We start from the raw sequence: 26,155 nt of genomic DNA, 5'->3' as shown, positions 1-26,155 counted from the left end.
CAGAAAATGCCGGGCCACCGGCTGTTCTAAAGATCCCTTGTTGTTGGCTGTCCGAATAGTGGACCGATGGTTTGCCATACGGGTCCGAAGATCATAAAAGGTATTTCCAAAGGTAAAATAGGCTGCATGTGCAATGGAGCAAGTATACAATATATGTAGTTGTGCACGTTAATCTGTATTTGTGCTTGTAGCTCTTTCTCCTATGGGGTTGTGAAAAGGAAGATCCAGTAATTAGGCCACCATAGGTGGTGCAGCCCAGGCAGCGGCAGACGCCAGGTTTCTTGGTATCCAGCCAGGTGGAATTTCTGTAGCAATGTTGTGGGTCAGTTTTGACCAAAATGTCCCTGAGCGATCTAGCCCTTTTGTAACCTATACGTGGAGGTGGCAAATTTATCAGAGGTAAAGCCTGGTCAGTACTGATGATTTCCCAGTTTTTTCTGAAGTGGCTATTTTTCTCTTATCGCCAGTATAGGTGGTGACGAATGTCATTCTGTTGTCATCTTTATCATTTTTAGTCATTGAAGACTCCAGGAGTATCCTCTGTTGCTCTTTCAACAATTTAGTCGGATAACTTGGTGTTGCGCTGAGCCGCTCTAGTTGTTGCTAGGGACGCAGCGCCTGCTGTCTGCTCGTTGCCTAAGGGGGAGTCGGCTCCTCTCTGTGTGCGGCGGTGACATCATCGCCGCACACTTCCTCCTTCAGAAGCCGGTCTGGATCTCCTGTGGCGCGAATTCCACACCTATGTAAGTAACTTCAGTCCTACCTATCACTGCCCAAGTATAGGTGTTACTTACTATTCTCCTGGGTGTTATTGATTCGTATGCTGGATTATTATTTTTTTGCTGAACCCTGCTTGTCTGACCACTCTGCCTCTTTAACCCTTAACTTCTGGATTGATACTGCTGCTGAACTCTGCTTGTTTGACCACTCTGCCTCTTTAATGATTCTACCTTATTGAGTATACATGGATCAGACAGCTATGTATTGTCGTGCTGTCATATACTCGGTTGCCTTGGGAACAGACTTGGGTTTGATTGGATCGTCACTACTGTGCACGGTGGGACATGCAGTGGATAATTATACTATGGTCTAATATGCTTTATGTTATATTTGTGACTGCATAATATATTTGTTTATTATGATCGCTGGGTTTGCTCTGACATATCTCTTCCCTTGTTATTATTGCACAAGCCGCTCCCATTGGTGCGTATTTAGCCAATCATGCACCTCCTCTTTTGTTAATTCAATTGCTATTGCAATGCTAGAGGCGCATTGTGATTGTCACTGATGAGGTCTGTGCAATTAACAAGGCTGTTGGACTTAGACAAACGTCTTGTAATGGTCGTGGATCCTCTTTTTTTGTAATTGATGATTTTGTTTAGATTTTAGATGTTCTCGGCCCCACGTTGCCCGGGATGATGACGTTAATACTATGGGCGTATCTACCTGGGAGAGCGTGGAGACTGGTGTTTTCTGCACTACATAAAAACATGGTGGAGGGTAAGTTTTTGTTTGTACACTTATTTTGTCTGAGGACTGACTTGTTTGGTCCGAAAACGTTCAAAATAAAAGTGACTATATTGAAAATAATTCCTATTGGAGTGCACTTTCCTTGGTGCTTATATATATATATATATATATATATATATATATATATATATATATATATATAGGTATAGATATATATAGGTATAGATATATATTGTACAAAAATACCTTCAGATATATGTAGAAAAATTTATTTATGAATAAATAGAAAATATTCTGCTATGTGCAGAACATTGGAATGTGAAATATCCCTATTTTCATGTCAGGTTAGAGCAAATGAAAATATGCAATCGGGTTTGCGCAAGAGTGGGGTGTTATTTTTTTTGACACATTTTTTCTCTCCATCGACTTCTATGGGGGAATATGCGAACGTGCACACGATAGTCTATGTTCTGATTTTTGCGCTAGTCGGGTTAGCGAGAGCAAAAACAGTTTACAATAAACTTGAAAGATGAGCGCAAAAATCTTACTTCTAGCACAATTAACGCTCAAGCTGGAGCATTAATTTGCACTTCACTAGTAATCTGGTCCTGAGTCAATAATTTCAAAAAAGCAGTTGCTTAGTGAAACATGGAAAAGTTGTGATTTTTCATTATCCTGTTATAGATCTTTGAGTTCATCTTGCATATATTCCTTGAAAACGTATATAACCATAAGAATGTAACAGGATTTATAATTCCCTGTGAGTAGAAGTATCAGGTACCTTACCAACATGATATACAAACACAAAAAGGTATATTTTGGGTTACAGATACAGCACAATAGTACACAGTGTCTTGTTGCAAAACTTTTACATTACAATATAATAAACACATAGTATAAAATATATTTTGTGTATCATGTCATATATTTTTTATTATATACAGATATATATAAATATTAGAAAATATGCTATGTCATGGTTATCTGCTCTCTCTATGCATTTGGACGCACGTGCCAGCTCTTTGTTTCATCAGCAGTTAGCTAGCAGAAAGAATATCCGCAGAGCTAGGGGGGGGGGGGGAGCAACAGTATAGCTTTCATGCAAAATTATCCTATTCAAACACACAACGAGAAATGAGTAACCATGTTACAGGTCTGTGGTGACTCTGAAACAAGAAACCTAAATATCTGCAATGCAACATAAATATAAACATGTTTAAATAAAAAAGGCATTTAACTGTTTTAGTCTTTTCCTAGGATTTTTTTTTATTATTTTATTCCCATTCTTGGTGATTTGATATCTGCAAAGCAACATACATTGCATGTTCAATGTCTTAAAATCCTGTGATGTTTTCACACAGACAGGAAAAAGAAGCATAGTAATTAAGTAAAAAAAAGAATAATCCCTTTACAGACCTGCAATCCGTTGCATGGTGAAAATCAGATATTTCAATACTTAAATATTATTTACTTCTATTATCTAATTTGTTTCATTTTCTTTGTATCATTTGTTGAAAGAGCAGCAATGCACTACTAGTTTCTCACTGAACACATGGGTGAGCCAATGGCAATCAGTATATATTTATGCAGCCAGCAATCAGCAGTTAGAACCTAGGTTCTTTGCTGCTCCTGAGCTTACCTAGATAAACAGTTCAGAAAATGATAACAAGAGAAGGAAGCAAAATAAATAATAAAAGTAAATTGGAAAGTTGTTTAAAATTGTATTCTCTATCTGAATCATGAAAGAATTTTTGGGGGTTTAATGTTCCTTTAAGGCCATGTTAGTATCATGCTCTGTTCTTTAGCCATAGAGTAGCTACAATAATGCAAGTGGAGATAGCATTAGAAAGCAGACTCCAATAGAGGACCACAAGGGAAAGTTCTGCATAAGGTAAACGTGGTGTAGTATTTATTTACATATGATAAATCATCAATGCCAAAGTAAAAAAAATCCTTTCCAGTCTAATAATTTCTGTATGAAATGTGTTCTGAATTGATATAAAAATCTGCATATTATTATTTATTTTAATAATGACTTTTGGCCATCTATATGTATGTACGTTTTTTTTTTTTTTAAATATGTTGCAGAGTGAGACAATGTAATCAATTTGCTTTTTGGTCATATTTGTATGGGGAGTGAAACAATGTAATTTATTTCAGAAAATATCACTGCAAAAACGGCATCTTCTTTCCAATAGGCATTTGATATATTGTACCTATTTAAATATATTATATATTATATATTATATATTGATCCTACTTAAACGTGTTATTGTTTAATTATTGTAATAACTTTTCTTAAATAACAAGACACGTATGACTTTTTTTTATAGGGACATACACATATAGGAAGATGGATAGATAAAACACACAAGTTGATTTTATTATCTATGCAACATAGATACAACACAATGTAGGAAATGTTCTCTGTCTGTACAGGATAACTCCTCCCGCCTTTTGCCAAACCACCTGGGATTACACCAAGTAATGTGTGGGATCATTAGTACATGTTCACACCGCTACTATTTTTTTTTCTTCAATACGTGATATAATAAAATAAACTAAAAAAAATAATCAGAAATTGAGAAAACACATTACTATCTACAATTCTGTTTTATTTATTTTAACTGTAAAGGATCTAGGATTTCCTTACATACCAAATCCCCCTGTCAGATACGCAATGGTACATACCGCCAAGCTCGGCCCACTCTCCTCAGTAACAGACGTCATTTGCTTTAAGGGGCAGTGGAATGGCTGGGTAGTGTCGCGCGGGATCGCTGACGTCAGAGTCAGTTTCTTTAAAAGACTAGCACCAGACGCCATTCTCGCATTCCACCCGGCGAGGACCAAATATTAAGGGCTTGTGCATCAGAAGCGTTTGTAACTAACTGGCAAAATGAACGGCCAAATCCTGAACGGTTTCCACGATTCACTCATTGATGAAGGCAGTTTTCTTTTTACCTCAGAATCCGTTGGGGAAGGGCACCCCGGTGAGTATAATTGTTTAGTAGAGGGCGTTCAAAGGGTAACACGGGTTTGGCTGACGCAACGTCCCGTACTCGGTTTATTTCTTGTCCTGTGTATTTCAAACAAGCAGATAATGTTCGAATTAACATTTGCAGTCTGGCGCAACGCCCAAGTCAATTTATCCTCGCTCTTGTGTGCGCGAATCCGCATTGCGGGTCAGAGCACGTGGTCTGGTTTTAGACTTGGTATCCGGATGACACCGCACAATTTATACAGTCTTTAAGTTCTTTTACAATACATCTTATGGCTTTTTGCTTTGTATTTAGCTCCCGTTTTCTAGAGTGCTGCGATGCTTTGCGTTCTAGAATAGGCGAGCACATTCAGCAACGTTAATGCAGAGTGTATTAAAGATTAGTTTTACAAACTCTTACACTGTACTGACTTAATACGCTTAAACCGGGGACTGATGTACCAAGTGGTATCGTTTTTATCCTGATGTGTTTAACTTTTATTTTTTAGCATTCTGAATTAACTTTTTTTTGTATGTAAGCAGTTTGTAGGTAGTGAAAAAGCTAAGTGGGTGTGGGTTACCTACAAAAAATGTGCTTGAACTATAGCATGACTGTCTCAAGATTGTGTTAAATGCCCAGTAGGGGTTGGAGAAAGGTAAAGGTCACTGCTAAAACCAACATTGCTTGATTGTTAAACATTGCTCAAGCGAGTAATGCAAAAATGCCTAAAAGATTAGCGAATATAAATATTGCACTTTAATTTACAATGGGAAAGCTTCTGTTACAAAGTCCACATCTGATTATGGAACAGTGATGGCAAACATACTGGCGTCTACACGTTATCGGTTAATATAATTAACAAAGAAACAGAGACATATTTCTAACATTTTACTGCTGACACCTCTAATAGTTACAGGAGGGTGTACACCAAATAAGAAGCTGCAACAGTGGTGAAGGACTTGACATTAAACATTCGGTTTTACTTGCTTACCCATGGCATAACAAGTGCACAGTGATATACAAGCAAGACAGCCCCATTTTCTTAGATCTTTCTATTTTTGTTTGAAAAAGACGGTGTAGAAGGTGGTGGCTGGCTGCTTGTCAGTGAATCAATCTGCAGGTAAAACATTTAAACTATGCTGCCTTGGGGTTTAAGTTACACATCACATGCTTCTAATATACTGGCCTCTAATCTACCATCATTTTAGTTGTTAAACTGTTCGGTGCCCATTGGATTTTGATACTTAAGTCAATCTGAGCTTGAAGGCCCATTCTGGTAACCGACTCCAGAGATTTGTCAGTGATATGATACTCAAGATTGTGGGTGTGATTAGAGGATTGCCCAATGAATGACTTGCTAACGTAGGAGGTGTAAATGGCAATTTATATTCAGTATGTAAGGTGATAACATCAAGAGTTTGGAAACTGGGTTACAAAATTATTGAGTTTTGAAAACATTGGTACAATTCTGTATTAAGGTTAAGTTTGGCCATTGTAACTTGACACTGGTCAGTTTAGTGACAGGTGGATGGATCCTGTTTCCTTTTATGGTACAGTATTTTGTCCTAGGAATGAAAAGCTCTAATTGGTCACTAATTAGAGACCTTTGCATTGCTAGCTGCATGTTACTACTAGAAGCTCCAAAGGAATTACTATCATGGCGGGAATAAGAAGCAGTGTGCTGTATGGAAGTGGTCTGTCTTGAAAGGTGTACAGTGACATCCATAGTGTATGTAGTAGTGGTGTTAGAGTTTTTTTTTTTTTTTACCTAAATTGGTAGTATGTTTACTAACTAGTGTTAAGTTTAATTCTTCACATTTGGTCTAACCACTAGCGTGGCTCCTAAGATTGGTATAACTATTTTCATAATAGTAAAAGGAAACCCTGACAATGAACGATTATTTATAGTGTTATTTTTTTTTTCTTTACAGATAAGATCTGTGACCAAATAAGTGATGCAGTACTTGATGCCCATCTAAAACAGGATCCTGATGCCAAAGTTGCATGTGGTAAGATTTGTATCTGATATGTAATTTTACATTTTTAAAAGTAACATTGATGTACTTGACATTCACTTGTCCTATCTTATACAGAAACAGTGGCAAAGACTGGCATGATTCTCCTCGCTGGTGAGATCACCTCTAGGGCAGCTGTGGACTACCAGAAAGTTGTGAGAGACACTATTAAACACATTGGCTATGATGATTCCTCAAAAGGTAATTGCAATTTACTAACTTGTGTTTACTATTGGGAGCTAGCTGTTTGGTGCCTGCACACTTGTGTTGTGATTGGCTATTTATCAAATTAGCTTTGTTCTCTTGGCGTTCTTTGAAAGCTAAACCTAGTTGGTCTCAAATTGATTTTTAAGCTTAAAGGGACACTGAACCCAAAATTTCTTTCGCAATTCAGAGCATGAAACTTTCTAATTTACTCCTATTTTTTCTTTGTTCTCTTGCTATCTTTATATGAAAACAAAGGCATCTAAGCTTTTCTTGGTTCAGAACTTTGGACAGCAATTTTTGATTGGTGGATGAATTTATCCACCAATCAGCAAGGACAACCTAGGTTGTTCACCAAAAGTGGGCCGGCATCTAAACTTTCTTGCATTTCAATTCAAATAGATACCAAGAGAAAATAAAGATCATTTGATAATAGCAGTAAATTAGAAAGTTGCTTAAAATTTCATGCTCTATCTGAATCACAAAATAAAATTTGGATTCAGTGTCCCATTAAGGCTGCCTCTTATCTTGGTGCTCTTTCAGTGTAATGTATTAATGCTGAAATATTAAAAAAAAAAAATCCCATCTCCCCAGGGTTTGACTACAAAACCTGCAATGTGCTGGTGGCTCTTGAGCAGCAATCTCCTGATATTGCTCAAGGAGTGCATTTGGACCGAAATGAGGAGGATGTTGGTGCTGGAGATCAGGTTGGTGACTAAAAAGGGATGTTAAACTGTCTAATACAGGTTCAAATTCCAAAATTCAAATTTTTATTTAAAAAATACTTTTTTTTTTTTTTTTTTTTCTTTGTTCTAAAATGCAAATGTTAGGCTAAATTTAAAACCGGTACCTTTCTGATTAGTGATGCATTGTATAAGAATAAAATTAAATTTCATAATACATGCAAATATCTTTGCAGACATTTGCAAATATTTAAAAATCCAAACTATACAGAAACTAATACTTTCTCCAGTCCCTAGCAGTTTGGCTAAAGGGTTGTATACCTGTACAAAACTTTACAATACGCTTTCAACTTATTACCTCTTTCCTATAATTTTAGCTCTTAAAATTTTATTTTTATGAAGTAATTCAGAAATGTTTAAATGGGTTTCCTCTTTCCTGCTGAGGAAAATTACAGGTCAGACCTAAACTAGGTCATCAAGGCTGTGTGGAAATCCTGTTTAACAACCCTGTTCCCCATGGGTTTTTTTTTTTGGTTTTTTTTTTCACTTTGCTTTGACTAAATCATGTTTAGGATTTAGTATCTTAATTTTGTCTAGCAGTCAACCTGTTGCACTGGATGTATCTTAACATACTGTACTTTCTCATTTTGCAGGGCTTAATGTTTGGTTATGCAACTGATGAAACCGAAGAATGCATGCCCCTGACAATTGTTCTTGCTCACAAACTAAATGCAAAGATGGCAGAGCTGCGACGCAATGGGACTCTTCCTTGGCTTCGTCCTGATTCTAAGACCCAGGTAAACTTATATATATTTTTTGCAATAACACTAGAGATACTACTGGAGTTTAAGATCCAGAATCTGCTGTAACATAAGCAGTACATAAGATGTTATAACAAGTGGTATTGGCTACCAATGGTTGACTTGTGAACTTGTTCTTGCAGGTGACTGTTCAGTACATGCAGGATCGTGGGGCTACAATTCCAATTAGAGTGCACACAGTTGTGGTATCTGTACAGCATGATGAGGAAATCTGTTTGGATGAGATGCGGGATGCTCTGAAAGAGAAGGTTGTGAAGGCTGTTGTACCTGCCAAATACCTGGATGATGACACAATTTACCATTTGCAGCCCAGTGGACGGTTTGTCATTGGAGGGCCACAGGTGAGTGTACAAACAAGTGTGTGTTAAGCTTGACTCTGTCCATTCATGGCTAATGGAGTAACCTGTAAAGTGGCTTGTTATAGGGTGATGCTGGACTTACTGGGCGCAAAATCATAGTGGACACTTATGGTGGATGGGGAGCCCATGGTGGGGGTGCATTCTCTGGAAAGGACTACACAAAAGTGGATCGTTCAGCTGCCTATGCTGCCCGTTGGGTGGCAAAATCCTTGGTGAAAGCAGGGCTATGCCGACGGGTTTTGGTCCAGGTGTGTTAAACTGCAAACATATTTGGATGGCATATGGCATAAAATTCTAGCAATTCATGTTTAAAACATTCTCTGGTGTAGCTGCAAATAACCTCTTAGCTGTAAAAATTTCTCTTATAGGTCTCTTATGCCATTGGTGTTTCCCACCCATTGTCCATCTCCATCTTTAATTATGGGACCTCTCAGAAGAGTGAAAGGGAGTTGCTGAATATTGTTAAAAAGAACTTTGACCTTCGTCCAGGTGTCATTGTCAGGTAAAGTAGTCCATAATAGCTGCTTTGTTACTACTGGGGCTCTGGAGGGAGGCTGGGATCCTGTACTGGCAGTTGGCTAAGAATGTAAACTTGTATAGCTAGTCTGAGGAAGGGCTTCTCAGTCATCTTGTCCTGCCATGGTCTGTCCTAAGTACTTTAAGACTTGACAAGACTGGGAAGGTGGTTCATAACACAGGTGGAACTGCTGTTGCAAGTCTAGTGGTAAGTATGGAATATTCTACAGTATGCAAAACTTTGCAGGGTAAGTGCCCTGCACAGAACCAAATGGCAGGTCCCCCAGTAGATAAGCATTTTTGTTAATTTTAATAAATAACTTGTTTTTGTCTAGTGTATTAACTAGCGAACTTGTATATTCCAGGGATCTGGATCTGAAGAAACCAATTTATCAGAGGACTGCAGCCTATGGTCACTTTGGTAGGGACAGCTTCCCATGGGAAGTACCAAAAAAGTTGGAATATTGAATGTTAGGCTTTTCCCCCTCAGACCTGCTGGCGTTATATACAGAGAAGCCTTCAGGTGCTTGAGGGAGGAAAAGACCCTCTAACCTATTCTGTCATTCTATTAGCTTACTGTAGTCACCAGTGCCATGTCTAGCTTGTGAGGAAAAGGGACCATATATGAGGCATACTGTCACTTGTCCTCTGGACCCCATCAATTTTACTTATGGCTGCCTTGTATGAGGCTGTTAACTTGTTGCTTTTTATCCTAAGACCTGCCTCTCTTCCAGATTAGCCCTTAAACATGCCACATTCTTCACTAGAAGGACACATTGTATAGTTTATACCTGGCAGCATTGCTTATAGCAACAGACTTCCCTCTGTCTAGCATGTCTAAAACTCCCGCCTTCCATGCTTATAAGCATGTGTAGTTACTACACTCCCAGTTAAAAAAAGGAAGATGTGGCTTTCTAGTGCGTTATAACAGTTTTGTTCCTGTGGCATACAATTTATGGCAATTGCCTCCCTTTCTCTCCCCCCCCATCTGCCACACTGCACAATTTACTCCCTGCCTACTTTTTAAACTTTTTTTTTTTTTTTATGCCAGTGCTGTCTGCTTCCCCCCTCTGGAACTGGCTGGTGTGGCTACAGAGAAACCAGCACAGGGCAGAGGCCTGACCAATCCTGGCCAGTGGGACAGGGAGTGAGCTAAGGATCTTACTTGAACTGTAACTTATTTATTGTGTTGCTGGGCTGAGGTGTAAGTACAGAGTAACCTCTGCCCCATGTGACTTGTCACTTTTTTTTTTTTTTTTTAAATGAATGACATGTTCTCATACTCCATGTTTCCAGTGACCTCTGGGAGGCCAAGGTGTTGTACAGAAAAACCATGGCTGCACTTCTCAGAGGTCCTGGCTCATGTTACATGTAAGCTTGCCCCACTAAAATATCCTCTGCAGGAGTAGGCCAACCTTACCAGTGTTGTACAGAGAAACTGGCTGTTTACAAGCTCTCTTGCATAGGATTCTTAGTGGATGCAGTCTGCACAACTCCTTTTTTTATTTCTGAAACCTATTCCATGTGTCTGGTTCTACTAAACACTCACATCAGAAGACTTCATGAATAAAGTATTAGGTTCTCCCTTTATGTGCTGAGTGGTTTTTTGTTTTTAAAGATTATATAAAATTTGTTTACTGGTTATAGTATTGAACAGCAATTTCTAATAAAAGTTCAAGGGAGCTCATATCTAGCGACGGCAATCACTGCAGAGTCTTTACAGTTCATGTTCAGAGTCCTGTAGGCTCAATCTTCAGTTACATAATAGTGATTTAGTGTTTTTAAAATTCTGGATAAAACATTAACCATTATCAAGGTGTGGAGCAGCATATTAGTCTTGCTTTAGCTGTAAACACTGTGCAAACTTATTTTGTATCCTATTGTTTGTTAGAATCCCTCTATACACTAGGGTACATAAAACATTTTCAATATAAAACAATTGTGTAGTGACTTTGCAATACACACACTGCACAAGACTGTCTGCTACATATATTCCTCAAATTTAAAGACATTTAATAAGTGCCTAGTTGTAAATCGACAAGCCCAAATAATCCTATAATTTTAATGTTTTATGTATGTTCAATTATTAGAACAAGAGTCTCAAGAAATGTTTCCTTTCTGTAATTTAAACTTGTATGCAATACTATATCTAGTGTCTGCACTAAACATGTCAAACATACAGCATCTGTTATTGAAGAGAACTTAAGCCATTGTAGGAACAGGATGATACTAAAATGCTAGAATGTCTGTAGAAGTAATGTCAGGTTCTTATAATGCTGTTAGATGAATAAAAGATTATGTAATGCTGAATTTAAAACCAGCATGCCCTTCCCTTTAATTCAGTTTTTATTTAAAGGGACAGTGAACCCAAAAATGTTTGTTCATACAGATAAAGTTTACTAGGATAAATAGTTCAAAATGTAGCCCAAGTTTGCTAAATTGTTTTTAATTACAATTACTTGTCCCATGGCTGCCAGTGATCGCAGTAACGTTACAATCCTCCTAACCTATTCAGTCCCAGACCCCTCTTGGTACTGTAGGAGTTGTTTCTCAGTGGCCTCTGAATAATGTTATTGTGAAATGAGTAAGGGTAGATAAGAACTTTCCTGAATTTAATCAGTTTTCCATCTGACTGCTGGCAACAGGCAGGGATCCTGCTAGAATGTGTATGGCTGAGCATTTTAGGCAAGTGTTTGAGAGCTACGCATATTCTGTGATCAATGGCAAAACTATTTAGTGCTGGTATATTAAAGGCACTGAATACTAGAAACAGCTGAACTGCTCTGTGACGGGTAAATGTAGAGAAGCTCACTGGTCCGCCGCATATAGAAACCATTAGTATACTGAGCGGTTATTTTTAGTTCCTACTTCAAAAGGCCCCCTGCATTAAAATCTGCGCATATGCCAAAAACGGGAACGTGGAGGATCGCAAAGTTACTGCAATCACTGGCGGAAGATGGAGGGGGCTGGCGGCTATTTCGAAACAGCTGTGGGACATGTAGGTAATTTTATTTAAGAACAATATATTTAGCGAAATTGGGCTACAGTTGGAACTATTTATCCTAGTAAACTATCTGTATGAGTAAACAATTTTTTTTGGGTTGACTGTCCATTTAACATGAGTGAGTCAGCCATCTTCCTATACATATAACTCAAATTTGATAATGGACTTATTTATTTTTTTGAATCCTGAACATTGTTTACTAAGGGGTGGTTATCCAGAAATATTAGGGGCTAGTAACATTCTAAGTGTTAAAATATTGGACCCCTCATTCTAGAAACCATTAGCTAAACTCACTTTTTGAAGAACTGTACTTTAACTAGAGGTTTTTTTTTTTTGGGGGGGGGGGAGTGTTGTTAAAAGGATGCCCACAGGTGACATCTGTAGCTACCATGCAAGGTGTAAAGTTTAAATGAGAAAAAAAACGTGTACCAATAAACTTTTATTACAAAGCTGTATAAAAAAAACTGTTCTGTTAATGGCATAAATTGAGAATAAATCATTGTAGTGCAACATATGTAGTAAAGCAGTTTGGTCAGGATAAACACACTTTCTACTAGTGTGGAGATAGACTTGTGTTTGAATCTTCCTTCTTTGTATAAATAAGATTTCTCGGGAGAGTGTATACCCCCTGTAATACTATGTTTTGATAATACACGGGTAGGCATATCTACAAAAATTATGAATTGAAGAAAAACTAAGCTATCGATAACTATTTCCATCTACAAAACTTCACATTCTCTTAGAAACATACAATTAAATATACTGTAATCTGCATGTTGAGGAATACAGTATTTTTGTACTCAATGGGTTTCTGCTACAGTGTCTATTCTACATGCTCTGGCTCCTTTTCCTCTTTTCTTGTTATATCATTATACGTAATCTTTGCAAATGCTACTTCTTTAGCTAACTGCTCCAGGGATGGGCGACCAAGGATTAGGTTCCGGAGAGAAATGGTAGTCATAAGAAAACTAAAGGGGAAGAAAAAAATAATATCCAGTTAGTGTAGACTTTAAAATATAGTTTAATACAGGTACAAGGGTCCCCAAATCTATCTATATATACCCAAAAATATATATATATTTTATTACAAATTACCATTTTCCCTGTCAGTCTTCTCTAGCTAGTGTTTTGAGTTATAAAATAAAAATTCTACTTTATTTAAAACAACTATTAAAGGGACAGTCTAGCCCAAAATAAACATAGGGGGTACATATGCTAATTTCTTTGACCTTGAAGGCCGCCTCCTATCTAAATGCATTTTGACAGTTTTTCACCACTAGAGGGTGTTAATTCATGTGTGTCATATAGGTAACACTGCTCACGCACATGGAGTTACCTAGGGGTCAGCACTGATCGGATAAAATGCAAGTCTGTCAAAAAGAACTGAAATAAGGGGGCAGTTTGCAGAGGCTTAGATACAAGGTAATCGCAAAGGTAAAAAAGTTTATTAATATAACTTGGTTATGCAAAACTAGGGAATGGGTAATAAAGGGATTATCTCTCTTAAAACAAAAAATCTGGTGTAGACTGTCCCTTTAAATACCATCTGGTGGTAGAATGTAGGTATGTGCAAAATTTGTTATACAGATATTACTTTGTCAAACAGTCCAATAATAATGCAACAATCTAAGATCTGTACAAATTGAGATCTTTGTATGTTGCACTTTAAAGGGCCACTAAACTCAAAATAAGTTTAAAAATTTAGATAAAGCATGCAGTTTAAAGAAAAATAATCCATTATCAAAATGTTTACATTCTTTTTATACACACACTTTCAGTGGCTCCAGCTCCTACTGAGCATGTGCAAAAAGGCACACACACACACAGAGAGAGATAGATAAAACGAAGGATCCGGACAAAAAGCTCAAAGCAAGGTATCCATTCAATTTAAAAGCCAGTAGTAACAGCAAAAATGGCTATGATGTGGGGGCCGTTGGGAAGGCTGGGGTGGGTGCCTGACGCATTTCAGCTCCTATGGAGCCTTAAAGGGACATTAAACCCAAACATTTTCTTTCATGATTCAGATAGAAAATACAATTTTAAACAACATTCCAATTTACTTGTACTATTTAATTTGCTTCCTTATTTAGATATCTTTTGTTAAAGAAATAGCAATGCACATGGGTGAGCCAATCACATGAGGCATCTATGTGCAGCTACCAATCAGAAGCTACTGAGCCTATCTAGATATGCTTTTCAGGAAAGAATATCAAGAGAAGGAAGCAAATTAGACAATAGAAGTAAATTAGAAAGTTATTTAATTTTGGGTTTAATGTCCCTTTAATCATAGACTGTATAATGCCCTATAGCCTTGCACTAATTGATTTAGGCTGTCCTAACTAGTTATTAGATGCTAGGGCCCCTCTCTGCTACAAATGGTCAAGCTGTAAAGGGTACACACCCATCTAGGTAGGCTCTTCTATGTGTAGTCATCCCATTCCCCTAATAACTAAATAAATATATATACAATATTGTGATAATCTATTTCTTAAGTGTGGGGATTGGAGTTAAAGCTAACTCGCTGGTTGATATCCTATTAAAGAGGAAAAATTAAGGAATTGAGAATAGATAAATAAATTAAATTGAATGAATTTGTTACTATCAAGTACATATTAATATAACGGATAACTGAGGACCTAAATTCTTAAGCTATTACAACCTTAAAGGGCCATAATACCCAAATGTTTAAACACTTTAAAGTGCTGCAGCATAGCTGTAAAAAGCTGACTAGAAAATATCACCTGAACATCTCTATGTAAAAAAGAAAGATATTTTACCTCAAAAGTTCCTCAGTAGCCACATCCCAATTGTAAAGGATTTCTAAGCAGCATTTTAGTGTGTCTGTCCTGGGACAGCTGAAAGGATGAGTGTCGTGAACTCTCATATTATTTCACCAATCAGGTAAAGGAAGCTTACTATGAAATCTCATGAGAGTTAAGTCAAATCTCATGAGATCACAGTAAGAGTTCATGACCTCAGCACTGCTGATGCTGATTGGCTGCTGTTCATTTCTTCATTTTTTTTTATATTTTTACCTGCAGCTGGGAGCAGGTGAAGTATAACTTTTTACACAGAACTTACTCTGCTGAGCTGAGGAGATTGTGAGCTAAAATATCTTCCTTTTTTACAAAGAGATGCTCAGGTGATATTTTTCTGTCAGCTTTTTATAGTTATACTGCATCAGTTTCAAGTGATTTAGCATATGAGTATTATGTCCCTTTAACTGAAGGTAAGCTTTGTGTCAAGGGCCACTGTGTTAAAAGAAAGTAGAAGATATATACTGATATAGTTATAATTATAACTTAATTGGACTTATCTGAACTTGGCCTATAATGTACGAATATATATATATATATATATATATATATATATATTTGAAGGGCAAGCTTGGAAGTAAATAAATGTATATTTCAAGTAAGAGGGTAAAGTAGGGGTTTTCTCAAAGGATGAGAAAAGATGTATATAGTTTGCCACTAATGAATTAAATAAAAACAGAATTTATGTTTACCTGATAAATTCCTTTCTCCTACGGTATGTCCAGTCCACGGCTTTATCCTTACTTGTGGGATATTCTCATTCCCTACAGGAAATGGCAAAGAGAGCACACAGCAAAGCTGTCCATATAGCCCCCCCTCTGGCTCCGCCCGGCCCCCAGTCATTCGACCGACGGTTAGGATAAAAAGGAGAAACTATAAAGGTGCCGTGGTGACTGTAGTGTACAGAAAAATAAAATTTTTAAACCTGACTAAAAGCTAGGGCGGGCCGTGGACCGGACACACCGTAGGAGAAAGGAATTTATCAGGTAAACATAAATTCTGTTTTCTCCTACATTGGTGTGTCCGGTCCACGGCTTCATCCTTACTTGTGGGAACCAATACCAAAGCTTTAGGACACGGATGAAGGGAGGGAACAAGTCAGGTAACCTAAACGGAAGGCACCACAGCTTGCAAAACCTTTCTCCCAAAAACAGCCTCCGAAGAAGCATAAGTATCGAATTTGTAAAATTTGGCAAAAGTATGCAGAGAAGACCAAGTCGCTGCCTTACAGATCTGTTCAACAGAAGCCTCATTCTTGAAGGCCCATGTGGAAGCCACAGCTCTAGTAGAGTGAGCTGTAATTCGTTCAGGAGGCTGCCAGCCGGCAGTCTCAGGCCAAACGGATGATGCTTTTTAGCCAAAAGGAAAGAGAGGTAGCAGTAGCTTTCTGACCTCTCCTCTTACCAGAATAGACGACAAACAAAGAAGATGTCTGTCTGAAATCCTTTGTTGCTTCTAAATAGAATTTTAAAGCACGAACTACATCTAAGTTATGTAACAAACGCTCCTTCTTCGAAACTGGATTCGTACACAGAGAAGGAACAACTATTTCCTGGTTAATATTCCTATTGGAAACCACCTTTGGAAGAAAACCAGGATTAGTACGTAAAACTACCTTATCTGTATGGAATACCAGATAGGGTGAAGTACACTGCAAAGCAGATAATTCGGAAACTCTTCTAGCAGAAGAAATAGCAACCAAAAACAGAACTTTCCAAGATAGTAATTTAATATCTATGGAATGCAAAGGTTCAAACGGAACCCCTTGAAGAACTGAAAGAACTAAATTTAGACTCCATGGAGGAGTCATAGGTCTGTAGACAGGCTTGATTCTAACTAATGCCTGTACAAACGCCTGTACATCTGGCACGGCTGCCAGACGTTTGTGCAACAAGACAGACAGAGCAGATATCTGTCCTTTTAGAGAACTAGCTGACAAACCTTTATCCAAACCCTCTTGGAGAAAGGAAAGTATCCTAGGAATTCTAATTTTACTCCAAGAGAAACCCTTGGATTCGCACCAACAGATATATTTTTGCCATATCTTATGGTAAATTTTCCTAGTTACAGGTTTTCTGGCCTGAACCAGAGTATCTATAACCGAATCTGAAAACCCACGCTTAGATAGAATCAAGCGTTCAATTTCCAAGCAGTCAGTTGCAGAGAAACTAGATTTGGATGTTCGAATGGACTTTGTACTAGAAGGTCCTGTCTCAACGGTAGCTTCCATGGTGGAGCCGATGACATATTCACCAGGTCTGCATACCAAGTCCTGCGTGGCCATGCAGGAGCTATTAGAATCACAGAGGCCTTCTCCTGTTTGATCCTGGCTACAAGCCTGGGAAGGAGAGGGAACGGTGGAAACACATAAGCTAGACTTTCCAATGAAGTATATTCCATATTCAATTAGTGACTGCAAGTTATCTGTATTTTACCAATGATTGATCAGGTCTGTTTCAATATTAAGACCAATAGGTTGTTGGGTCCCTAAAGTGAAGATCCAAAAGACCTCCTTTTTAAAGAGGTCCTTGGATCTATCACCTCCTCTTGGATTTTTATGGATTTGGTCTATGACCATCCAGGAAAACATAATTTATGTAAGAACTTACCTGATAAATTCATTTCTTTCATATTAACAAGAGTCCATGAGCTAGTGACGTATGGGATATACATTCCTACCAGGAGGGGCAAAGTTTCCCAAACCTTAAAATGCCTATAAATACACCCCTCACCACACCCACAAATCAGTTTAACGAATAGCCAAGAAGTGGGGTGATAAGAAAAAAAGTGCGAAGCATATAAAATAAGGAATTGGAATAATTGTGCTTTATACAAAAAAATCATAACCACCACAAAAAAGGGTGGGCCTCATGGACTCTTGTTAATATGAAAGAAATGAATTTATCAGGTAAGTTCTTACATAAATTATGTTTTCTTTCATGTAATTAACAAGAGTCCATGAGCTAGTGACGTATGGGATAATGACTACCCAAGATGTGGATCTTTCCACACAAGAGTCACTAGAGAGGGAGGGATAAAATAAAGACAGCCAATTCCTGCTGAAAATAATCCACACCCAAAATAAAGTTTAACAAAAAACATAAGCAGAAGATTCAAACTGAAACCGCTGCCTGAAGAACTTTTCTACCAAAAACTGCTTCAGAAGAAGAAAACACATCAAAATGGTAGAATTTAGTAAAAGTATGCAAAGAGGACCAAGTTGCTGCTTTGCAGATCTGGTCAACCGAAGCTTCATTCCTAAACGCCCAGGAAGTAGATACTGACCTAGTAGAATGAGCTGTAATTCTCTGAGGCGGAATTTTACCCGACTCAACATAGGCAAGATGAATTAAAGATTTCAACCAAGATGCCAAAGAAATGGCAGAAGCTTTCTGGCCTTTCCTAGAACCGGAAAAGATAACAAATAGACTAGAAGTCTTACGGAAAGATTTCGTAGCTTCAACATAATATTTCAAAGCTCTAACAACATTCAACGAATGCAATGATTTCTCCTTAGAATTCTTAGGATTAGGACATAATGAAGGAACCACAATTTCTCTACTAATGTTGTTGGAATTCACAACTTTAGGTAAAAATTCAAAAGAAGTTCGCAACACCGCCTTATCCTGATGAAAAATCAGAAAAGGAGACTCACACGAAAGAGCAGATAATTCAGAAACTCTTCTAGCAGAAGAGATGGCCAAAAGGAACAAAACTTTCCAAGAAAGTAATTTAATGTCCAATGAATGCATAGGTTCAAACGGAGGAGCTTGAAGAGCTCCCAGAACCAAATTCAAACTCCAAGGAGGAGAAATTGACTTAATGACAGGTTTTATACGAACCAAAGCTTGTACAAAACAATGAATATCAGGAAGAATAGCAATCTTTCTGTGAAAAAGAACAGAAAGAGCGGAGATTTGTCCTTTCAAAGAACTTGCGGACAAACCCTTATCTAAACCATCCTGAAGAAACTGTAAAATTCTCGGTATTCTAAAAGAATGCCAAGAAAAATGATGAGAAAGACACCAAGAAATATAAGTCTTCCAGACTCTATAATATATCTCTCGAGATACAGATTTACGAGCCTGTAACATAGTATTAATCACGGAGTCAGAGAAACCTCTATGACCAAGAATCAAGCGTTCAATCTCCATACCTTTAAATTTAAGGATTTCAGATCCGGATGGAAAAAAGGACCTTGTGACAGAAGGTCTGGTCTTAACGGAAGAGTCCATGGTTGGCAAGATGCCATCCGGACAAGATCCGCATACCAAAACCTGTGAGGCCATGCCGGAGCTATTAGCAGAACAAACGAGCATTCCCTCAGAATCTTGGAGATTACTCTTGGAAGAAGAACTAGAGGCGGAAAGATATAGGCAGGATGATACTTCCAAGGAAGTGATAATGCATCCACTGCCTCCGCCTGAGGATCCCGGGATCTGGACAGATACCTGGGAAGTTTCTTGTTTAGATGAGAGGCCATCAGATCTATCTCTGGGAGCCCCCACATTTGAATAATCTGAAGAAATACCTCTGGGTGAAGAGACCATTCGCCCGGATGCAACGTTTGGCGACTGAGATAATCCGCTTCCCAATTGTCTACACCTGGGATATGAACCGCAGAGATTAGACAGGAGCTGGATTCTGCCCAAACCAAAATTCGAGATACTTCTTTCATAGCCAGAGGACTGTGAGTCCCTCCTTGATGATTGATGTATGCCACAGTTGTGACATTGTCTGTCTGAAAACAAATGAACGATTCTCTCTTCAGAAGAGGCCAAAACTGAAGAGCTCTGAAAACTGCACGGAGTTCCAAGATATTGATCAGTAATCTCACCTCCTGAGATTCCCAAACTCCTTGTGCCGTCAGAGATCCCCACACAGCTCCCCAACCTGTGAGACTTGCATCTGTTGAAATTACAGTCCAGGTCGGAAGAACAAAAGAAGCCCCCTGAATTAAACGAAGGTGATCTGTCCACCACGTTAGAGAGTGCCGAACAATCGGTTTTAAAGATATTAATTGATATATCTTCGTGTAATCCCTGCACCATTGGTTCAGCATACAGAGCTGAAGAGGTCGCATGTGAAAACGAGCAAAGGGGATCGCGTCCGATGCAGCAGTCATAAGACCTAGAATTTCCATGCATAAGGCTACCGAAGGGAATGATTGAGACTGAAGGTTTCGACAGGCTGTAATCAATTTTAGACGTCTCTTGTCTGTTAAAGACAGAGTCATGGACACTGAATCTATCTGGAAACCCAGAAAGGTTACCCTTGTTTGAGGAATCAAAGAACTTTTTGGTAAATTGATCCTCCAACCATGATCTTGAAGAAACAACACAAGTCGATTCGTATGAGACTCTGCTAAATGTAAAGACTGAGCAAGTACCAAGATATCGTCCAAATAAGGAAATACCACAATACCCTGTTCTCTGATTACAGACAGAAGGGCACCGAGAATCTTTGTGAAAATTCTTGGAGCTGTAGCAAGGCCAAACGGTAGAGCCACAAATTGGTAATGCTTGTCTAGAAAAGAGAATCTCAGGAACTGATAATGATCTGGATGAATCGGAATATGCAGATATGCATCCTGTAAATCTATTGTGGACATATAATTCCCTTGCTGAACAAAAGGCAATATAGTCCTTACAGTTACCATCTTGAACGTTGGTATCCTTACATAACGATTCAATAATTTTAGATCCAGAACTGGTCTGAAGGAATTCTCCTTCTTTGGTACAATGAAGAGATTTGAATAAAACCCCATCCCCTGTTCCGGAACTGGAACTGGCATAATTACTCCAGCCAACTCTAGATCTGAAACACAATTCAGAAATGCTTGAGCTTTCACTGGATTTACTGGGACATGGGAAAGAAAAAATCTCTTTGCAGGAGGTCTCATCTTGAAACCAATTCTGTACCCTTCTGAAACAATGTTCTGAATCCAAAGATTGTGAACAGAATTGATCCAAATTTCTTTGAAAAAACGTAACCTGCCCCCTACCAGCTGAACTGGAATGAGGGCCGTACCTTCATGTGAACTTAGAAGCAGGCTTTGCCTTTCTAGCAGGCTTGGATTTATTCCAGACTGGAGATGGTTTCCAAACTGAAACTGCTCCTGAGGACGAAGGATCAGGCTTTTGTTCTTTGTTGAAACGAAAGGAACGAAAACGATTGTTAGCCCTGTTTTTACCTTTAGACTTTTTATCCTGTGGTAAAAAAGTTCCTTTCCCACCAGTAACAGTTGAAATAATAGAATCCAACTGAGAACCAAATAATTTGTTTCCCTGGAAAGAAATGGAAAGTAGAGTTGATTTAGAAGCCATATCAGCATTCCAGGTTTTAAGCCATAAAGCTCTTCTGGCTAAGATAGCCAGAGACATAAACCTAACATCAACTCTTATAATATCAAAAATGGCATCACAGATGAAATTATTAGCATGCTGGAGAAGAATAATAATATCATGAGAATCACGATTTGTTACTTGTTGCGCTAGAGTTTCCAACCAAAAAGTTGAAGCTGCAGCAACATCAGCTAATGATATAGCAGGTCTAAGAAGATTACCTGAACATAGATAAGCTTTTCTTAGAAAAGATTCAATTTTTCTATCTAAAGGATCCTTAAACGAGGTACCATCTGACGTAGGAATGGTAGTACGTTTAGCAAGGGTAGAAATAGCCCCATCAACTTTAGGGATTTTGTCCCAAAATTCTAACCTGTCAGGCGGAACAGGATATAATTGCTTAAAACGTTTAGAAGGAGTAAATGAATTACCCAATTTATCCCATTCCTTAGAAATTACTGCAGAAATAGCATTAGGAACAGGAAAGACTTCTGGAATAACCACAGGAGCTTTAAAAACCTTATCCAAACGTATAGAATTAGTATCAAGAGGACTAGAATCCTCTATTTCTAAAGCAATTAGTACTTCTTTAAGTAAAGAGCGAATAAATTCCATCTTAAATAAATATGAAGATTTATCAGCATCAATCTCTGAGATAGAATCCTCTGAACCAGAAGAGTCCAAAGAATCAGAATGATGGTGTTCATTTAAAAATTCATCTGTAGAGAGAGAAGATTTAAAAGACTTTTTACGTTTACTAGAAGGAGAAATAACAGACAAAGCCTTCTTTATGGATTCAGAAACAAAATCTCTTATGTTATCAGGAACATTCTGCACCTTAGATGTTGAGGGAACTGCAACAGGCAATGGTACATCACTAAAGGAAATATTATCTGCTTTAACAAGTTTGTCATGACAATTATTACAAACAACAGCTGGAGGAATAGCTACCAAAAGTTTACAGCAGATACACTTAGCTTTGGTAGATCCAGCAGGCAGTGGTTTTCCTGTAGTATCTTCTGGCTCAGATGCAACGTGAGACATCTTGCAATATGTAAGAGAAAAAACAACATATAAAGCAAAATAGATCAAATTCCTTATAAGACAGTTTCAGGAATGGGAAAAAAAATGCCAAACATCAAGCTTCTAGCAACCAGAAGCAAATGAAAAATGAGACTGAAATAATGTGGAGACAAAAGCGACGCCCATATTTTTTGGCGCCAAATAAGACGCCCACATATTTTGGCGCCTAAATGCTTTTTGGCGCCAAAGATGACGCCACACTCCGGAACGCGACATTTTTGGCGCAAAATAACGTCAAAAATGACGCAACTTCCGGCGACACGTATGACGCCGGGAAACGGAAAAGAATTTTTGCGCCAAAAAGTCCGCGCACAGAATGACGCAAAAAATGAAGCATTTTTCAGCCCCCGCGAGCCTAACAGCCCACAGGGAAAAAAGTCAAATTTTTGAGGTAAGAAAAAATATGGAAAATTTAAAGCATATCCCCAAATATGAAACCTGACTGTCTGGAAATAAGGAAAGTTGAACATTCTGAGTCAAGGCAAATAAAGTGTTGAATACATATATTTAGAACTTTATAAATAAAGTGCCCAACCATAGCTTAGAGTGTCCACAGAAAAATAAGACTTACTTACCCCAGGACACTCATCTACATGTTTGTAGAAAGCCAAACCATTACTGAAACGAGAATCAGTAGAGGAAATGGTAAATATATAGAGTATATCGTCGATCTGAAAAGGGAGGAAGAGATGAATCTCTACGACCGATAACAGAGAACCTTATGAAATAGATCCCGTAGAAGGAGATCACTGCATTCAATAGGCAATACTCTCTTCACATCCCTCTGACATTCACTGCACGCTGAGAGGAAAACCGGGCTCCAACTTGCTGCGGAGCGCATATCAACGTAGAATCTAGCACAAACTTACTTCACCACCTCCCTTGGAGGCAAAGTTTGTAAAACTGATTTGTGGGTGTGGTGAGGGGTGTATTTATAGGCATTTTAAGGTTTGGGAAACTTTGCCCCTCCTGGTAGGAATGTATATCCCATACGTCACTAGCTCATGGACTCTTGTTAATTACATGAAAGAAAAGTCACTCACATCCCTACAATGCCCCTCAACAAAATGTTTAGAGGCACCTGTAGTTATGTTGCCACGCTCAATATCATTGAGGTGGGCTCGTATCCTCTCCGGAACGTGGACTCTCCATGCCAGGAAAGAAAAGAATTTCAGGTAAGCATACATTTGGTTTTCTTTCCAATGGCATGGAGAGTCCACGATTCCATTCAATTACTGTTGGGAAACCAATACCCAAGCCAGAGAAGACACAGAATGGACAGGGAGGGAGAAATAAAGGCAGGCAGACGTAAACTGTAGCATCTTTCTCCCAAAAGAAAAACTCAGCGGAGGCCAAAAAAAGGATGTAAAAAAGATAAAGGGCAAGCAAGGAAGACAAAGAAGTTATCTTACAGAGCTGTTCCCTGTAAAGCTTCGTCCCTAAAGGTACAGGACTACGAAACATCACCTGTTGTCCAGGTGTTAATAAGCAAATGAAAGACAGCCCTCAGTCAAAAAGAAAGAATAGACACAGAATGTCTAAACCCCTTAGTAGAATGGAAAAGAACTCTTAAAGGGACAGTCAAGTCCCATTTTTTTTTTCATGATTTAAATAGGGCATGCCATTTTAAACAACCTCCCAATTTATTTTTATCAGCAATTTTGCTTTGTTCTCTTGGTATTTTTAGTTGAAAGCTAAACCTAGGAGGTTCATATTCTAATTTCTTAGACCTTGAAGACTGACTCTAATCTGAATACATTTGACCACTAGAGGGTATTAGTTCACATGTTTCATATAGATAACATTGAGCTCATGCACATGAAGTGACCTAGGAGTGAGCACTGATTGGCTAAACTGCATGTCTGTCAAAAGAACTGAAATAAGGGGGCAGTCAGCAGAAGCTTAGATACAAGATAATTACAGAGGTAAAACGTGTATTATTATAACTGTGTTGGTTATGCAAAACTGGGGAATGGGTAATAAAGGGATTATATTTCTTTTTAAAGAACAAAAATTCTGGTGTTGACTGTCCCTTTAAATACAAACCTCATCTAAGGTGAGAAACAAACATTCCTTCTGAAAAAAAGGATTAGAACAGAAGAAAGGGACTACAATCCCCTGACAAACAGTACGGTCAGAACCACCTTAGGCAAAATCCTCCTCGGCACAAACAATCTTTGTCTCTTGACGCAGAGAAAACTTTTGACAGGGTGGACCGGGCATTCTTGTCTGCCACCCTGTCTCACTTTGGCTTTTCCCAACCCTTTATAAATAAAATCTTTGCATTATATTCTCATCCCACGGCCAAAGTCAGCATCAATGGCACAATCTCTTCCACCTTCCCAGTTTTAATGGAACTCAACAGGGGTGCCCGTTATCTGCCCTATTATTTGCCCTCTCCATAGAGCCCCTAGTCTGTCTTATCAGAGATAACACACTCATCCAATGCCTTACTGTAGATCACACAGAATACAAAATATCACTGTTTGCAGACGATATCTTGACAGTGACTTCACCTATCGCTTCAATCCAACCCCTCATGTCCGAATTTCTTGCTTATAGCAGATGGTCTAACTTCTCTAACTTCAATTATAACAAATCAGACATACTAAACATATCAGCTACTCCACAGGCATTACGTGAAATAAACAGATTAACACTCTTCAATACAAACACAAAAACAATACATAGGAATTACACTAGCAGACAATATCCCTGATATCTTCAATCTAAATTATTTACCCTTATCCCAAATGATCCGTACAACACTCTCCTCCTGGATCTCACATCTCAGCCTGTCGTGGTTAGGTAGAATCGCTGCCAACAAAATGACTATTCTACCAAAAGTTCTTTATTTATTCCAAGCAGCCCCAATATCCCTACAATCTCTACAATCACAGTTAAACCAATTCATACGGGGAAATAAACGCCCCAGGATTAAAAAACATCTTATATAGACCCAAAGACAAAGGCGGCCTAGGGGTTCCAAATATCCTACAATACTACTATGTCACTCAGTTATCCCATATAATACAATAGAATAACCACCCAATAGATAAATTATGGATAACAATAGTAGCAGACATTGTAAAAATCAAGAATCTATGAGATCAAGGTTGGCTGGCTACGAAAGATAGAGACCCAAATATAACTTCTAACCCCTTGGTCTCTGGCATTCTGAAAGATTGGGATACACTGATTAGCAAATATCCCACAGTCTCAACTATTCCATCTCCCTTAAAGGGCCACTAAACCCAAAATCTTTCTTTCATGATTCAGATAGAGAATAGAAATTTAAAAAACATTACAATTTACTTCTATTATTTATTTTGCTTCATTTTTTAGATATCCTTAGTTGAAGAAAAAGCAATGCACATGGTGAGCCAATCACACGAGGCTTCTATGTGCAGCAACCAATCAGCAGCTACTGAGCATATCTAGATATGCTTTTCAGAAAAGAATATCAAGAGAATAAAACAAATTAGATAGCATAAGTAAATTAGAAAGATGTTTAAAGTTGCATACTCTTTCTAAATCATGAAAGAAAAAATGTGGGCGTCATGTCCCTTTAACACCATTGCTAGGAAACAGAGCTTATATGTTTTTTTCACACCTAACCGCTGGTATCCAAATAGAAGACACAATTTTCTATCTCCCTGCTTATAAACTATTCGAGCATCACTCATTAAAAACAGTGACCGCCCTAAAATCAGAATTCCCTTTTGACTTTTCAATAATTGGCTTACCTATTTTCAGATTCACACCCACATATCCACTCATCCAAACAAAAACTCTTTCAATAGGCCCTTGAAGCAATTTGAAACTTTATGTTCCACACATATCCTTAAAAAAGGCACACTAG

The 26,155-nt window shown here is 38.2% G+C and overlaps 2 protein-coding genes across 3 annotated transcripts in view; one reads left to right on the top strand and one right to left on the bottom strand.

Annotated features, from left to right (window-relative positions):
- Positions 1-4,294: 4,294 nt before the first annotated feature.
- On the top strand, positions 4,295-10,636 carry MAT2A (methionine adenosyltransferase 2A). Its single transcript, XM_053717810.1, has 9 exons — positions 4,295-4,460; positions 6,380-6,457; positions 6,542-6,664; positions 7,262-7,374; positions 8,004-8,147; positions 8,294-8,512; positions 8,596-8,778; positions 8,899-9,032; positions 9,412-10,636. Exons 1-9 carry the CDS (start codon positions 4,367-4,369, stop codon positions 9,512-9,514), a joined length of 1,191 nt encoding a protein of 396 aa, XP_053573785.1. The 5' UTR covers positions 4,295-4,366; the 3' UTR covers positions 9,515-10,636.
- Positions 10,637-12,474: 1,838 nt separating this feature from the next.
- The window catches only part of GGCX (gamma-glutamyl carboxylase), a 194,701-nt gene continuing 181,020 nt past the window's right edge, over positions 12,475-26,155 (bottom strand). For both annotated transcript variants that reach the window (XM_053717809.1, XM_053717808.1), the window contains exon 15: positions 12,475-13,018. In XM_053717809.1, coding sequence (XP_053573784.1) covers positions 12,874-13,018 — 145 coding nt within the window. In that variant the 3' untranslated portion in view covers positions 12,475-12,873. The remainder of the gene's footprint in view (positions 13,019-26,155) is intronic.

The sequence above is a fragment of the Bombina bombina genome, chromosome 6 (assembly GCF_027579735.1).
Source record: "Bombina bombina isolate aBomBom1 chromosome 6, aBomBom1.pri, whole genome shotgun sequence".
NCBI classification, from domain to species: Eukaryota; Metazoa; Chordata; class Amphibia; order Anura; family Bombinatoridae; genus Bombina; species Bombina bombina.
Note: the sequence above shows the minus strand (reverse complement) of the source record. Positions and strands in the feature narration are given on the sequence as shown.

Coding starts and splice junctions, on each gene's coding strand:
- MAT2A (XM_053717810.1), top strand. CDS start 4,367: ATGAACGGCCAAATCCTGAACGGTTTCCACGATTCACTCATTGATGAA. Junction 6,458..6,541: donor TGATGCCAAAGTTGCATGTG/GTAAGATTTGTA, acceptor TATCTTATACAG/AAACAGTGGCAAAGACTGGC. Junction 8,513..8,595: donor TTGTCATTGGAGGGCCACAG/GTGAGTGTACAA, acceptor GGCTTGTTATAG/GGTGATGCTGGACTTACTGG.